The following is an 18,168-nucleotide window of genomic DNA, read 5'->3' on the forward strand; positions in this document are numbered from 1 at the left end:
TTTTTTCTCTCGATTCGAAGGTTAAAAAATTCAGGCCAGAAGAGAAAATTTTCCATCGTTTCTTTAGGGTTTGTGGAGAAAAAGTCAAGTTTTTAAGCTTTTGTTGGAAAAAGAAAAAGTGCAGCAGAAGAGAAAGAGTTGTAGAGAGAAAAGAGATGTGAGGGGACAGGTGAGTGCAAAAGAAAAAAGCAAGTGCTCTTCATCTTCTTCCTCCGGCAGCCGGCCACCGCTCCTTCCGCCCGAGAACCAGCCCTCAACTGCGCCGGCATCACCCACGTCGGCAACCCACGAGCCTCCCCTCGCTCCATAGCGACAGCAACCGCGACCCGATCCTCCGCCACCGGTTTGCCTCCGCAGCTGCTAATTTGTGCCACCAAAGCGACGATCCATAGGAGTCCGTGCCCCGATGCCCAGCCTACCTTCCCCTCGTGAAGCCGCGACCCGGCGCCGCTCACGACGCCGCTGCCTTTCCCCGACCGCGCCGCCGCTCCTTTGGTCTCGCCGCGTTCCGCCTCGCCCGAAGACCACCGCGCCCGCAGATCCGAGGTCCCTACGGTAGCCACGATCCGCAATGCCCGCGCCCACCATCACCGCTCCAAGTCTCCTCGCACCGTTGCTCCACGATCCGACGAAGCCACCGCCGTGCGGTAGTACCCCGACGCGAATAGATCCGGGAGTCGCCGTGCCGCACCGCCACCTGCGAAGCCGCCCGGCGTCCCCTCGCCGCTCGAAGCCGCCGCTGCACCCGTCCACTACACCTCTCGCAGCCGCACCCTTGCCCACGTAGCCGGCCCGGATCCGACGTTGCCTCGCCGAAACGCGTCGAAGCCCCCGCTCCGCCCGCGACGCCGCCGCCCGGTCTCCGTGCCGCCCGACGCCGCCCGACGCCACCTTCGCCTCGCCCGCGCCGAGGTCTCCCCGCCCGTGACCCCGTGCTTCGCCCGCGTTGCCTCGTTTCCACCGATCCCCGCCGCTCGGAGTCCCGACCCCACCAGATCCGGCGCCCGCAGACACCCCTCGCCGGAACCTTAGCTGGAGACTTCCCTCGCCGGACCCACCAGCTTTATTTTTTCTCTTTTTTTTTTCAGGAAAAAAGAAAAGAAAAAAGAGAAAAGTAAAAGAAAATTTAGGTATTTTCTTTATTTTATTTTTTTATTTTTGCTATTTTATTTTATCTTTTAGTGTAATTATTCCTTTAATGTGAAATTGAAATTCCATGATATGAAATTGCCTTGAAATTAGTGATTGTCAGTCCGATTTTCAAGCTCAAATCCGACTCGCAATTACTTAAAAAATTGCCAATCCGATCTCCCGCTCGAGATCCGATTCGTGATTTATATGAAATTGGCCAACCCGATCTCATGCGCGAGATATGGTTCGTCGATTTGGGTATCAATATGACTTGATTTGCTGTGGAGTTACTTAAATTAGTTTTCTTTTATAAAAATCAAAAAATGTAGTTTTAGGGTTTGCATGCTCATAATAGGTATTTTATTTCGAATTTTCAAAAATAAAAAAATCAAATCAATTAATTTAGGTTGCTAGTTTTCTTTAAAACTTGGATTGCGTGTTTAATTATTTGGCAATTGTTAATTTCGAAATTTAAAAAAAGGGAAAAAAGGAAAAACACAAAAAAAAATCATTATGCATATGTCATGTAGAATTAGGGCATTCTTTGCACGTCATTGCATGTTAAGATCGCATGTTATAGGTTTAGATCATTTCTCCTAAATAGATTGCATGCTTATTAGGAAAATAAAAATCATGTGCACATCATATAGGATTAGTTTCATACAATGCACGTCATTTAGTGATTTTTGTTAAATGCATTTAATTAGAAATTGCCCGTCGTTAGAATTAGGTCATTAGATTAATTTAGATTGCATATTTAAGTGTTGCATTTCTTTAATTTCGAATCTCATGGAAAATAAAACAATTATTTAGAATAAATCATCTCATGCTTAGGATAGACTACATGCTTAGTTATGTCATATTGCTTAGGTCATATAGCTAAGTCATGTTGACATGTCATATCATTTCATGTTAAATTAGTGGCATGCATTGCATATTGCATGATTTTCATTAATTAAGTGAAAACAAAACAAAAATTGCGTGTTAAGTAGAAATCATATTTAGGACTGCTGATGTGAATTCTAAACTAACAACGCAGATGCTTTCGTTGTTATGAGGTAAGTCCTGCAATTTATTCATTTGCTTTCTTGAGTGTTAAATTGGTGGTTTGCGCACCCGTATGATAACCTTACATGTTAGGAAAATAGATTTAAAATCAATTCAAGTTGCCTGCAAAAACATTTTTGAAATTAAAAGAATGGTACCGAAAGGGCATTAGAGAAATCTAATGTAACCAAGTCCCCGTACCCATAATCTCTGGTTCGTAGGAGTAAAGTGAATCTCCTATTACTTTACTTGGGTTTCTAATCGACCCACCAAAAATAGATTAGTGGCGACTCCTAATTAAAAAATTTGCATGTTAAGAACTTAAACCGAAAGTCGCGAATTGGTATGGGCTTGGGAGAGCCCGAGTTAAGTTTATGCTTAACAATCCATTAGCCAAACCCTAGGTGGTACACACCCGAAAAAATTGGTCGCGACAGCTTGGCGACTCCGCTGGGGACTTGAGTTGAAATTCTTAGTGGACTTAGGCCAATTTTCTTTTTTGAAGAAATGCTTTTGTTTGGCAGTGAGGATTCCAGGTACATCCCTAACATTTAGGTGTTAAATGTTCTTGCAGATTGGGAGGTATAAGGGAAAGTGTTTGCTAACCTTTGTTATGTAGGGAGGTGTAGGAATGTATGGTTTACTTTCATATATGGAGTGTTGCTTGATATAAATTGTCATGCATGCCTTGCATTTATCACTACACTTTGCACACACAACCTGCCGCCGGACCTGGGCCACACAGGATCATCTAGGATGGTATTGAGATGTTTGCCACTCCGACCGCATGCTCGCGATATGAGTCGCCCATCTCAATCCCGAAGTTTCTTTCATGGTGTCAAGAGTACCCACCTCGGTCCGCATGCTCGTGACCCGAGTCGGCTCTTTGACCAAGCCGGAGTCATGAGGACCCGACATAGTCCACAAGCCCGTGGCTAGTCCGATCATCCTTGTGGCTCCACTTTGATAAGCCTTATAGAGTAGAAATCGAGCCACTTACCATGCGTATGTCTATGTGATTGCCATTGATTTTCTTGGGTGAAGTAAGTCTTCTATCCCTATACTATGCAATTTACTTTTGGTCCATCCATGACAATCTAGGTTAGTCGTTTGATCTAATTCATTTGTCAATTAGAAATGAAATGAGGAAATTGCCATGAAATGAATCATTTGCCAAAAAAAAAAAAAAACTCTGGAGAATTTGTTTTCAATTCATGTTTAGGAAATTTGGTCTTGTTAGGTGTCTATCTTTATTTTCCTAGTCCATTTTTAAGAAATTCCCTTCTTGTAAGAACTTTTCATGAATAAATGAGAAAAAATGGAAAAATCGATTAGATCATTGTCATGGATCGACTTTCTATTTACCCTCATGCTTACATGTTCCCGTTTATTTGAATTAGATGATTATGGAACGATCCCGCTCACCCATCTGTTCACGATCGAGAGTTAAAATGACGGATTAAAAAGAGCTTATCTCTTCAAGCAAAAATGCTGCAGTCTATCTTTAGTGAGAAATTACAACTCCAAGAAGAGAGCCAAGAAGACCTTTTGAATCGTCTCATTTTCCTGAGGTAGTCGAATTTGATGCCATCATGAAGAGGGTAGCAACATATCTATGGAAGAATATCAAACCTGAAGGGCTTGCATTACAAGATCAAGAAGGGTGAAGAATTCAAGTACACATGATTCATGGTCTTAAGTAGTTCGATTTCCTCATTTATTTAGGGAGCATTACTTTCTTGACCCGATAAGAAAGCATCTGAAAAAGGCACATTAGGGCCAAACAAAGTCTGTTCCATTTCCATGCTTGACGGAATTTTCATTCTCGCCCATTAAATGAGGGGCAAGTTAAAAGAGGATCATCCATCTTTGGTGAAAGAGGTACATCTCGTCTTTGAACATAAATAATTTTGGGAGATGACGCTTTGTTCTTTTCCTTGCAGATGACGAATTGAGGGGCACTACATATTCTAGTAGTGACATAATTGAGACAGAATCTCGATCCGAGCCAAAATGGTTGTGCAATTTGAATTTATTTTAATGTTGCATAGTATCCTATTCATGCACGTTGTTTTGTGCAGGGGCAAAAGCAGGATTTCATCAAATCAAAGATCGGATTTTCATCATCGATTGATCAATTTGTATGCTTATTCCCTTTCAATAGAGGCAATCTAGGGACATCCATTGCCGAGGCAATCCCTTCATGGGACAATTCCTTGAATGAATGCTTGAAATCATGTTTGAGTGTAGTAAATTGTTTGTTTTGAAGTCACAAACGCTTTCTATGCTTAAAGTTGCTGGACTCTTTTGAAAAGAAAATTTTCATATTGATTCAGCTCACCAATTTCATGTGTCAAGATAGACAATTTAATGGAGTGACATCAATGGTTAAGAATGCTGAATGAGAGGTATCAGGATGATGAAAGGCAAGCTCTATCTTATACACAGTCCCCTACTTATACACTTGTGAGAAGAGTGTAGAAAGTTCCATATCTACAAGACAAAGAGTTCTCTCGCAAAAGGTACGACAATCGAAATGACGAGAGGCAATTCATTTCTCTATCCTAAACACAACAGGTGATCCATTGCTTAACCACTTTGAGCCTTATACACTTGTGGAGATTTTTTTCCAAATTACCCTGTCATGAACCACCCCACATTGGGGCAAATTGGAGGGTAAGATAGCACCATAAAGTGAAGAAAATGGATTGAAATTTCCTTGCTTTCACTTGCATCAATTTTCAAGTCGTGCTATTACATTGAATTCATATGGTAATTTAAGTGCCTTAGGATGACGAAGAGCATTTCTTTCTCTATCCTTCATACTTATATCCTTTGCATAGCCCACTTGAGCCTGCAATTTCATTTCTTTTAAACCCAGTTGGTGATTATCCCCCACACTGGGGCAAGGCAAGAGACAGATGAAGACCTTTGAAAGTTTGAATGTCATTCAAAGTGTAATTGCTTGACGCAAGCATTGTGCGTAAGAATTGAATCCAAAATAGAACTAAGGGGCATGAAAAAAAGTAATGCGCCTGGTAAAAGCAAGACCAATGCCCATGAAAAAAAAGTGAAAAAAATGAATAAGAACTAGGGGCATGAAAAAGCGGTGTGCCTAGTAGAAGCAAGGCCAATGCCCATAGATGAAAAAGAGAGTCAAGATAAGGTGACTTGACATTACAAGAATTGAATCCCAATGGAGCAATAGTCAAAGAACTCAAATGCTGAGTTTTTACAATCAATGGGGCACTTCATGAAGACAATCCCCGATGGTGAAAAAGAAAACTAGTGGCAATGCCAAGATGATCATCAACTCTCACATTTTACACACATTTTGAGCCTAATGATCCTTTCATTTCTCAACCCATGAACCCAGCCTACGTTACGTCCCTTACAAAGTCTCTTCAGATTAGGGCATTTGAATTAACGTAGGAGTTCATATGTTCATAAGCATCGCTCGAATGAGTGCGAGCAAGATTATTTCTTTCTCATTTTGCAGGGTTCTTGACTTGTAAACCCGGAGATGATTACAAAATTGTTCTTTCAATCGCCTTAACTCAAAGAGTCCCTTTGTTAAACCGTTGACCGAGCCCACATTACGGTCCCTATTAAAGACCTCTCAGATTGGTAAGGTCGTACCGCTTGCGAGAAAACTTGGACCCTTGTTAGTATGATGACAATGAGACTGAGTGATTCTCATAAAATAGCCTCTAAATGAGAGTAAGTGAAAGTCCTTTCTAACTGAAGGTCTCTCATTTGGTATTCTTAGGAAATCCATGTCATGAGTGAAGATTGTCTTGAATGATAATTCTCTCCAGTGGAAATTTGGGTGATGCAAAGGTCATTATGCATGAACCCCAATTGAGTTGATGAAAACCTCACTAAATTTTGAAATGTGCATTCTAGAGTAGCTTAGATTGTCTATCTCTTTGATGAATGCATATTAGTTTTTGCTCTAAATCATGTCTGACGGGTAATTCAAGTTCCTTTCAGAATGTTTCATGATATTAGGAAATGAGAAACCTCCACCATGAGGTGAAAGACCTCCACAGGATATCCAAATTCCAAAAGACATATCCCCAAGAATCAGAGATATCATCAGGTGAGTATATCTCTATTATACTCTAAAAATACTTGTCATCGTGCAGGTATTCTCTTTCAAGTGCATTGACACTTGACTTGGTCAAGCTGTCCAATTTTATCGACCTGGCGTGCTTTCGTAGCCCAGAGTCCTTTTCACCGACACTCAATGGAGTTGTCCCCCAAAAATTTTTCCTCCAGATTCAATCTGATTAAGGCGACCGAAGAATGGTTCGGGTCCTAGCCAAGCAAAACCTCAATCTAGGTGACCGTAGAATGGTACGGGTCCTAGACAACATTTATTGCTCTAACAGGCGACCGTAGAATGGTACGGGTCCTGGAAAAGCAATTTCTTCATTCAGGCGACCGTAGAATGGTACGGGTCCTTGACAACACCTATTCCTTATTCAGGCGACCGTAGAATGGTACGGGTCCTAGACAAAACATTTCTGCCGTACTAGGCGACCGTAGAATGGTACGGGTCCTGGGAAAGCAGTTCCTTACAAAACATTTCTGCCGTATTGGGCAACCGTAGAATGGTACGGGTCCTGAGAAAGCAGCTCCTTTCTGCCATACTAGGCGACCATAGAATGGTACGGGTCCTGGGAAAGCAGCATCTTCACAAAGTCATGTTACTATTCTAGGCGACCGTAGAATGGTACGGGTCTGGACAAGTAACACCCACTACCTAGAATTACTCTATCCTCCTCGAAGGTAAGTTATTTCAGGTAATGCGTTCATCTATCATTTGCATTAGCATTTCCATGCATCATATAAGTTGCATTAAAAATGGAATTCATGTTCCAACAAAAATATCATTCATTACATGTGCATGATCAAAATTTAGGTTTCAAAGAGGGGCAGCTGTTGACACCTAAATTTTGGTGACCCTTTAATTATTAGTTGAATTAAAAATTAGGGATTAATTTTAACCCTAAAAAAATATTAGTTAATTAATTAATTGCATAGCATATAGTTTTAGGTGCATCCATTTTAATTTGCATTTACATTGGGCCGGTGACAAATGGGTTCAAATTGATGGTTCAAAATATTAATTTGACAATTGGACTAAGCCCACGAAGGGAGTAAATAGGCCCAAGCCCGTATCCTCGGAAAGATTTTACGGATTGATTTGTGTGAGATTTCAAATTTTGGAAGAATCCTTTTGCAATCCTAAATCGTATCAAAAGCAAATATTGCATTTGGAAAAAAGGAATTTTCGTGGATACGGATTTGGAAAAATTAAAACCCTAACCGTGGCCTATAAATAAATTAAATGCGTAGGGTTTAGAGGAGGCCAGATAGACATTGAATATACGGCCATATTGTGGGGTTTTTTTTTCTCGATTCGAAGGTTAAAAATTCAGGCCGAAGAGAAAATTTTCCATCGTTTCTTTAGGGTTTGTGGAGAAAAAGTCAAGTTTTTAAGCTTTTGTTGGAAAAAGAAAAAGTGCGGCGGAAGAGAAAGAGTTGTAGAGAGAAAAGAGATGTGAGGGGACAGTGAGTGCAAAAGAAAAAAAGAATAAAAAAAAAAAAGCAGGTGCTTTGTTCATCTTCTTCCTCCGGCAACCGGCCACCGCTCCTTCCGCCCGAGAACCAGCCCTCGACTGCGCCGGCATCACCGCGTCGGCGCCCGACCCACGAGCCTCCCCTGCTCCATCGCGACAGCGGCCGCGACCCGATCCTCCGCCACCGGTTCGCCTCCGCAGCCTCGCTGATTTGTGCCACCGGGCGACGATCCACAGGAGTCCGTGCCCCGACGCCCAACTACCTTCCCCTCGTGAAGCCGCGACCCAGCACCGCTCACGACGCCGCTGCCTTTCCCCGACGCTGCCACCGCTCCCTCGGTCTCGCCGCGTTCCGCCTCGCCCGAAGACCACCGCGCCCGCAGATCCGAGGTCCCCGTGGTAGCCACGATCCGCGACGCCCGCGCCCAGCCATCACCGCTCCGAGTCTCCTCGCACCGTTGCTCCACGATCTCGACGAAGCCATCGCCGTGCGGTAGTACCCCGACGCGAATAGATCCGAGTCGTTGTGCCGCACCGCCACCGCGAAGCCGCCCCGCGTCCCCGTCGCCGCTCGAAGCCACCGCCGCACCGGGGCCACTACACCTCTCGCAGCCGCACCTCGCCCACAGCAGCCGGCCCGGATCCGACGTTGCCTCGCCGAAACGCGTCGAAGCCCCTGCTCCGCCCGCGACGCCGCCCGCCGGTCTCGCCGTGCCGCCCGACGACGCCTTCGCCTCTCGCCCGCGCTCGAGGTCTCCCGCCGTGACCCCGTGCTTCGCCCGCGTTGCCTCGTTTCCACCGATCCCCGCCGCTCGGAGTCCCGACCCTACCGGATCCGACGCCCGCAGACACCCCTCGTCGGAACCCTAGCTAGAGACTTCCCTCGCCGGACCCACCAGCTTTATTTTTCTCTTTTTCTTTTTCAGGAAAAAAAGAAAAGAAAAAGAAAAGTAAAAGAAAATTTAGGTATTTTCTTTATTTTATTTTTGTTTTATTATTTTTGCTATTTTATTTTATCATTTTAGTGTAATTATTCCTTTAATGTGAAATTGAAATTCCATGATATGAAATTGCCTTGAAATTAGTGATTGTCAGTCCGATTTTCAAGCTCGAAATCCGACTCGCAATTACTTAAAAAAATTGCCAATCCGATCTCCCGCTCGAGATCCGATTCGTGATTTATATGAAATTGGCCAACCCGATCTCATGCGCGAGATATGGTTCGTCGATTTGGGTATCAATATGACTTGATTTGCTGTGGAGTTACTTAAATTAGTTTTCTTTTATAAAAAATCAAAAAATGTAGTTTTAGGGTTTGCATGCTCATAATAGGTATTTTATTTCGAATTTTCAAAAATAAAAAAAAAATCAAATCAATTAATTTAGGTTGCTAGTTTTCTTTAAAACTTGGATTGCGTGTTTAATTATTTGGCAATTGTTAATTTCGAAATTTAAAAAAAAAGGGAAAAAGGAAAAACACAAAAAAAAAAAAAAAATTATGCATATGTCATGTAGAATTAGGGCATTCTTTGCACGTCATTGCATGTTAAGATCGCATGTTATAGGTTTAGATCATTTCTCCTAAATAGATTGCATGCTTATTAGGAAAATAAAAATCATGTGCACGTCATATAGGATTAGTTTCATACAATGCACGTCATTTAGTGATTTTTGTTAAATGCATTTAATTAGAAATTGCCCGTCGTTAGAATTAGGTCATTAGATTAATTTAGATTGCATATTTAAGTGTTGCATTTCTTTAATTTCGAATCTCATGGAAAATAAAACAATTATTTAGAATAAATCATCTCATGCTTAGGATAGACTACATGCTTAGTTATGTCATATTGCTTAGGTCATATAGCTAAGTCATGTTGACATGTCATATCATTTCATGTTAAATTAGTGGCATGCATTGCATATTGCATGATTTTCATTAATTAAGTGAAAACAAAACAAAAATTGCGTGTTAATTAGAAATCATATTTAGGACTGCTGATGTGAATTCTAAACTAACAACACAGATACTTTCGTTGTTATGAGGTAAGTCCTGCAATTTATTCATTTGCTTTCTTGAGTGTTAAATTGGTGGTTTGCGCACCCGTATGATAACCTTACATGTTAGGAAAATAGATTTAAAATTAATTCAAGTTGCCTGCAAAAACATTTTTGAAATTAAAAGAATGGTACCGAAAGGGCATTAGAGAAATCTAATGTAACCAAGTCCTCGTACCCATAATCTCTGTTCGTAGGAGTAAAGTCAATCTCCCATTACTTTACTTGGGTTTCTAATCGACCCACCAAAAATAGATTAGTGGCGACTCCTAATTAAAAAATTTGCATGTTAAGAACTTAAACCGAAAGTCGCGAATTGGTATGGGCTTGGGAGAGCTCGAGTTAAGTTTATGCTTAACAATCCATTAGCCAAACCCTAGGTGGTACACACCCAAAAAATTGGTCGCGACAATTGGCCTCAGCCACAAAGAGCATAGTTGCCGAGTTGAACAAAGGTGAAAAGCTCAATGGTGACAACTATGAAATATGGCACATGAAAATCAATATGTCTTTGGAAGAGCAAGAGGCACTAGAAGCTCTTAACCCGACCATGGTAGAACCTGAAAAAGGAAACACTGCACAGCACAAGAGAGATAAGGTAGCTTTTGCTGCATGGAAAAGAAAGAACTCTCTTGCTCGCATCACGTTGCTGAGCAGCATGGAAAATGACGTCATGCGAGAGGTTAGGCGTTTTAACAATGCCAAAGAAATGTGGGAGGCATTGGCAGGAAGATTTGGTCATACTTCGGTGACCAGACTGAGGCAGCTCACTATTAGGTTTGACTCATATAAGAAGCCTCATGGTCAGACCATGAAGCAACATCTTAGAAAGATGTCAAATATGATAAATGAGCTGAAAGATGCTGGCCATGTCCTGACAGATGAGCAGCAAGTGTAAGCAGTGATTCGTTCCTTGCCTCAGAGTTGGGAGCATATGAAGGTGCACCTGACTCATGATGAAAATATCAAAACCTTTGAGGATGCAGTGCGTCATCTTGAGCTGGAAGAGGACCACCTCTTGGCGGCTAAGCCGGAAGCTGAACTATATCATGCTGGTTCTAGCTCACATGGAGCTTCGAGCTCCAAGCACAAACGTCCTAACTGGCTTGATAAAGGGAAAGGCAAGGAAGCAAGTCCTTTAGGAGAGAAACCCAAGCTTAACCAACATGAAAGAGGAAAGCGTCCTCGAATGAAGAAGCTTGCAAGAGTGAAGTGTTACAACTGTGACAAGAAGGGTCACTATGCTCGCAAATCGTCGTGAGCCAAAGAAGGTAAACACCCCTTGTACTTTTCAGAACTTTACTTTTGTGTCGAGTTCTGTGTTCTTAACTGAGTCTAATCCTTTGTGGACTGCGGATTCAGGAGCGACAGACCATGTAGCGAATGATAGAGGGTCCTTCGTGGAATTCCGACGAGTACCAACTGGAACTAAATGGATCTATGTGGGAAACAACTCCAGAGCTGAAGTGAAAGGAATTGGCACTTGCCAACTGAACATGCGTGGTGGACGCACTTTATTCCTACATGATGTATTGTATGCTCCGGAGATTCGTCGGAATTTAGTGTCTGTTTTGGTGTTGGTTAAACTAGGTTTTAATATGAACTTCTATAATAGAGGTGTGGATTTGTTTTTGGATACAAATTACTATGGTTGTGGTTATTTTCTGGATGGTTTCATTGTATTAGATATTGACTATGTTAATGCAAATGTTTGTTATTCCCTTCTTACATCTCCTAATTCGTATGATAATGATGTAAATGTGTGGCATGCTAGACTTGGTCATATTGGCCAACAACGTATAAATAGACTAGCCAAAGAGGGCTTGTTGGGCAACATTGAAAAAGTCGATTTGCCCATATGTAATCATTGCCTAGAAGTGAAAACGACAAGGAAATCATTTGGAAAAGGTAAAAGAGCTAAATTTCCTCTGCATTTAATCCATTCTGATGTCTGTGGTCCAATGAATGTGAAAGGAAGGCATGTGGCTGTTTATTTCATCACTTTTATTGATGATTATACTCGATTCGGATATGTCTATTTGATTTTTCATAAATCTGAAGCATTGAGTTGTTTCAAAAGGTTTATGAACTTGGTAGAAAATCAATTAGACAAGAAAATAAAAAGCATTGAGATCCGATCGAGGTCGAGAATATTTATCTGATGAGTTCAGAAAATTATGTGATGAAAAAGGAATAGAAAGACAGTTGTCTATTCCATATACTCCTCAACAAAATGGTGTTGCGGAGAGAAGAAACAGAATCCTACTGGAAATGGTTAGGTCCATGATAGCGCATGCTAAATTACCTATTACTTTTTGGAGTGATGCGTTGTTAACTGCTGCCTATATACTTAACCGGGTGCCTTCCATATCAGTTACTTCCACTCCATATGAGTTATGGACAGGTAGTAAACCGGACTTAAGTTTTCTTAAGCCATGGGGTTGTGCTGCCTATACTCATGCGTCCTCTCACAAGTTTGGGAAATTGGGTCCCAGAGGAAAGAAGAGTATTTTCATAAGATACTCGAAACACTCGAAAGGGTATGTGTTCATAGGTGAGCAGGAAAGTGAGAGTATAATTGAATTTGAATCACGGGATGTCACATTCTTAGAGGATGAATTTCCTAAGAAGGGCGAAATAGGGAATATTACTCCCTATTTGAAACCTTGGATCAAGATAATGATATTAGTGGAGTTCATTCAAGTGGGAGTAATATGAGAAGTGATGAATTGAATTCAACTCATTCTCAATTACAACCACATGATGAAACGACATCATCATTATCTAATCCAAGTGGGAGCATAATGAGGAATGATGTACAAAGTGTACAATTCCCCGTCGACGTTTTGACATTGAAAGGGAAACTTTTATGATTGCTCCACAAGATGAGGATGAGCAAAGAAATATTAATGAGGCTCTGAATTGCCCTAGTAAGGAAAAATGGATTCATGCAATGGAAGAGGAAATAGAGTCAATGAAATCAAACCAAGTCTGGGAACTGGTTGATCTTCCAAAAGGACGCAAAGCTATTGGGAACAAATGGGTTCTCAAAATAAAACGAAAGGCTGATGGCTCGATAGAAAGGCATAAGGCTCGCCTTGTGGTGAAGGGGTATAATCAACATGAAGGAATTGATTATGAAGATACATTTTTTCCTGTAGTGAGATTTACCTCGATTCGCATTATTCTGAAAATAGTGGTTAATATGGATCTTGAGTTACATCAAATGGATGTAAAGACTGCTTTCCTCAATGGAGAATTAGAGGAAGAAATATATATGGAACAACCTGCTGGTTTCATAGTGAAAGGCCAAGAAGAAAAGGTATGTTGACTTTTGAGATCAATATACGGCCTTAAGCAGTCATCGAGACAATGGTATATACGTTTTCATAATGCCATAATGGCATATGATTTTACAATGATTGATGAGGATCATTGTGTATATATCAAAAGATCCAAGGATCAATTTGTGATCATATCATTGTATGTTGATGATATACTAATTGCCGGAAGCAATATGGAGTTTGTTAATACTGTCAAGAGTTGGTTGTCTCCCAACTTTGAGATGAAGGATATGGGTGAGGCTGCATACATTCTTGGAGTTAAGATTTCAAAAGATCGTTCGAAGAGATCGTTGTCTCTTTCGCAAGAAACATATATAAATAAGGTTCTTGAACGATTTCGTATGCAAGATTGTAAAACCATAGACACTCCTATTGCAAAAGGTGAAGGATTGAGCCATGATCGTGTCCAAGAACTCCACAAGAGAAGGAACAAATGAAACATGTTCCTTATGCTAGTGCTTTGTTGGGAGCTTGATGTACGCTATGATGTGTACAAGACTCGACATATGTTTTGCGGTTGGAATGGTGAGTAGATACCAATCCAACCTGTGTCCAGCACATTGGAAAGCCGTTAAGAGAATACTGAGGTATCTGAAGGGAACTGCTGATTACAAGTTGAATTACCAAGGAAAGGATCTGCGACTTGAAGGCTATTTAGATGCTGATTAGGGAGGAGATTTAGATGAAAGAAAATCTACCTCTGGATTTGCTTTCTCACTGAACAATGGCGCCATATCGTGGAGTAGTAAGAAGCAAACATGTATAGCCTTGTCCACGATGGAAGCTGAGTTCGTGGCATTATCAGCAGCGGTACAAGAAGGAGTTTGGCTTAAGAGATTTTTGGATCATTTAGGTGTTATTAAGAAAGCTGCAAATCCATTATTGGTTAACTGTGATAGCCAAGCAGCTATAGCGTACACCAAAGATCCAAAATATCATGGCAAGACCAAACATATAGATACCAAGTATAACTTTGTCAAAGATATGGTTGCACGAAAGGATGTGAACTTACAGTACATATCTACGCAAAGAATGATAACATATCCTATGACAAAGCCAATACCTAGAGATGTGTTTTGTGGTCATGTAAAATCTCTAGGATTGCGTAGAGTCTGATATACTGGATAGTAATTTCCTTGAGTTGTTCACATTTATGAACTTTTGTTTTTCATTGTTAATGTCTATGAATCTTTGTTTGATCTTTATGCATCTTAATGCTCAGTGCATTATTTTAAGTTGAGAAAGTATGTCGGACAGATATAAGATTAGCCCACTCACACGGGTAATCGCCTCTATTTACTGTGTGATAAATAGAGATGAGACTGTTTTTAAGCTTATTATCTAAATGATAATCGAGAGCTCAAGCTTAAAATACATATGTCGCCTTAACTAAGTGTTAAGATGATGACATAATACTTACTATGTCCGAAAGTAAAATAACCCACATATTTTACTTTATCTGTCTATGATGCCAAATGTGAGTTCTGATGAATTTTGTGAATGAGTAGATATGTGAACTCAAGTTAGACATTAGGTATGTCTGAACTATCATCTGTACGGTATTAAAAGTGTAGACATACGCTCCATGGGAAATGAGTTAATACTGTAATACGTATTTCATACTACATATGCATGAGACGACCAATAAGAGTGGCAAAAGTTTGATCTCAACTTTTATGCCGTGTGAGACTCTTGAGGAAAAGAGTTCCTCAATTTTAGTGCCCTCATGACTTTTACTTATTCTCAAGAATTATATTTAGTGTTTGCTATCTTAGGATGTTGCCAATGGCCATGAATTGATTCGATCTAATGGGACATTTATAGAAAAGCAAGCTGAACTGAAATTAAGAGTTTAAAGGAAAGAGGAAGATCGATTTTGGAGAATCACATTATAGTTTTGTATTCACTGGTCGACCAATTATGACTGTCTTTGGGATAATTATAATTGTGAATACAATATATATATCATTGTTTAAAAGAGATCAAGAGAGATATAAATGTGATCGATCGATCTAGGGTACTGCATACTAAATTTACTCAGAGTGTGATGCCCATTATGAGCTGCTATATATTCCTAATAGATGTATAGCAACAAGCTCTCAAAGTATGCTGGTCGCACGGATTATTCACCGGTATGAATGTTGTAGAGAGGTAAAGAGAATCATGTTCGGCCCACCATGTGCGAGTGGGAGATGATGGTTTTATGTGATGGGCCTAAGTTGGCCCGTCCACCCATGTTGGGCCTGAAAGCCCGGCCCACAAGATTAGGGCTCATGGATGAAGGGATACGATGAAGGGGTACGTTTCTATTTTTTGAAGGAACGTATATAAGGGAGGACAGAGAGAGACGAAGATACCTTTTGGCATTTTTCAACGTACGTTCGTCACTCTTCTCTCCCTCCAAAAGAAAACCAAAAGCTTAAGGCGACACCGTCTTCCCTTCAAGGCTAATCGACGTCATCAGATCGAACAGGACCGTTTTTCTCTTCCTCTTATTGGCGTCGGTGTTTAATCTGTGGCTAATAAGGTACGCTCAATTCCGTGGTGTGCTTTAGGATCGGTGATACGTGTTTTTCCCGGGCTCGTCTTCCGCATTCGCTTTAGAGGTTCGATTTAGTGTCGAATCCGGTTTTTGGGAATCCGACAATCCCAACAGGCGTCATGCTGAATTGGACAGCACCCAATTGCAGCGCGTGCAAGGAGAGTGGTGGCAAATGCGGAATCAATCAAGAGCGCTTCAGGTGTTGCTGTCCTGTCCGGGCTTTTGTTCGGGTTTGTGCTCCTGGTGGGCTTATTAATTCTTCACCCTGTGTTTGAGCATAATACTCTTCTCTTTATGAAACGTTGATTAACATCAACGGATTGTGCGGGTCGAGTTGAGTGCACTTACCTTTCTGCCTAGAATGTGCTACGAGTTACCTCTGAATCATAAATATTCAGGGGCTTTACGATCTCACCGCACAGCAGAGTTTTCTTGAGGGTCGGAACAGCACAGCATCTGTCCGTTTGTCGAAATATTTTATCGTTGCATGAGAGTATCTCTCGTTGGTTGATTAGGGAAAAATCTCTTAAGGATCCATGGTCTGTTGAACCTTAACTCCTGTGCGAACCAAGGTACCTTGAGCCATACGGCACCGATATTGGATTTACTCTTTCTTTCATTTCCTTGCCTTATTTCTTCTTCCTTGTTTAATTGTATACTATTATCTTGATCCTTGTCCTCTTTGTATTTTGTCAATGTATTCGTCAAAGTCAATGTTCTAATTCAATTCCTAAATTTATTTTATTTTCCCTCTTAACTTTATTCTTTAGCACGAGTATTAAACTAGTCATTTTAAAGACATGAAATAAGAGTGACTGTGATGAGTGTGGATCAAATTATGATCCATGTAACTTTCGATCTTGCATGCAAAACATCCTCTCCGACTGTGTTGAAAAAGCATTCCGGCTGTTGTAAAATGCAATCCTTCTGGTTTCATCATAGTTTTGACGGGGAGAGTCTCTCCGACAAGGATTTGTGTCCTTTGTAACAGCGCAACATGGCGATTTGGTGATGAAAGTCGCAATAGGTACTCCATTAAACCTACATTTTGTCTCATATAGAAATTCACTGCTCGGAAACCTTGATAAAGTTTTGCTTTTCTATCATTAGGACCTTAGACTAGTAGAATGATGGACTGAAATTGTTGCACACGAATCTTTTGCTTTTCTCTAATCAGCTGCATCAGGAGTCGGGATTGCAATTGTCATTCTTGTGGTCTGTTCCTTGAGGGAGAAACCGCTGATAAGGAAACTTATGGCTATGATGATGGGAACGAGAGAACATTCTGTGGCCGCACAGCAAATTGAGGAACTAATCTCTTCAAGGAGATATACCTACAAAGATATCAAGAGGATGACCAATTTTTTCCAGGAAAAGTTGGGTCAAGGAGGTTATGGTTATGTGTACAAAGGCAAGCTTCGAGACGGTAAACTTGTGGCTGTGAAGCTTCTAAAGAATTTGAAAGGTGATGGAGAAGAGTTTATCAATGAAGTTGCAAGCATAAGCAGGACTTCTCATGTCAATATTGTTAGCCTTCTGGGCTTTTGCTCTGAGGGGAGCAAAAGAGCTTTAGTTTATGAGTTTATGCCCAACGGATCATTGGAAAAGTTCATATTCAAAAGCGACACTTCATAGGCAAATCGACAATTGAGTTGGGAGACATTGTACAACATCTCCTTAGGCATAGCACAAGGGCTAGCATACCTGCATCAAGGCTGTAACACTAGGATCTTGCATTTTGATATAAAGCCTCACAACATTCTTCTCGATCGGAATTATTGTCCGAAGATTTCCGACTTTGGTCTTGCCAAAATATGTCCTAGAGAAGAGAGTATTGTGTCGATGTTGGGTGCACGGGGCATTGTAGGCTACATTGCTCCTGAATTGGTCATAAGGAACATTAGAGGGGTTTTCACAAATCAGATGTCTACAGTTATGGTATTATGGTTCTAGAAATGGTCGGAGGGAGAAAAAACGTTGAAGTTGGGGTGGACCGTACGAGCAAAATATATTTTCCTCATTGGATTCACCGATGCCTTGAGCTTCAAGAAGAACTTGGGTTGCGCAGTATCACAAATGAGGAAGATGAAGGAATTGCAAAGAAGATTATTATAATCAGCTTATGGTGCATTCAGATTGATCCGAGAGATCAACCACCGATAACTCAAGTGGTGGAGATGTTAAAAGGAAGTGTTGAGACATTGCCAATTCCCCCCAAACCAACCTTGTCATCCCCTAATTGAGATCCCCCGTAGCAACTACATGTGACAGTATATTGCTGCAATTTGATGTCACAAAAACATTTGAATAAATTATTACAATATACTTATTTTAAGAATTTTTTTTTCTTGGGTGCTTCCATTCACAAAAGATCAAATCTTAATTGTTTTTCTGATTGTTAGATTGTTGACACCCTAATTTTGCCGACCGTTCAAGTGTCTATTTTTTGCAAAAATATAAA

General features: G+C 41.0%; 1 protein-coding gene and 1 pseudogene across 1 annotated transcript; one reads left to right on the forward strand and one right to left on the reverse strand.

Annotated features, from left to right (window-relative positions):
- Positions 1-360: 360 nt before the first annotated feature.
- LOC104454807 (spidroin-1-like) lies at positions 361-16,327 on the reverse strand. The gene is made up of 4 exons (XM_039314630.1): positions 16,284-16,327; positions 16,085-16,163; positions 7,901-8,632; positions 361-1,074 (listed from the first exon to the last, which is right to left on the reverse strand). Exons 1-4 carry the CDS (start codon positions 16,325-16,327, stop codon positions 361-363), a joined length of 1,569 nt encoding a protein of 522 aa, XP_039170564.1.
- Positions 16,328-16,718: 391 nt separating this feature from the next.
- LOC104455700 lies at positions 16,719-17,950 on the forward strand (annotated as a pseudogene).
- Positions 17,951-18,168: the final 218 nt, after the last annotated feature.

Source organism: Eucalyptus grandis, chromosome 6 (assembly GCF_016545825.1).
Source record: "Eucalyptus grandis isolate ANBG69807.140 chromosome 6, ASM1654582v1, whole genome shotgun sequence".
NCBI lineage: Eukaryota > Viridiplantae > Streptophyta > Magnoliopsida > Myrtales > Myrtaceae > Eucalyptus > Eucalyptus grandis.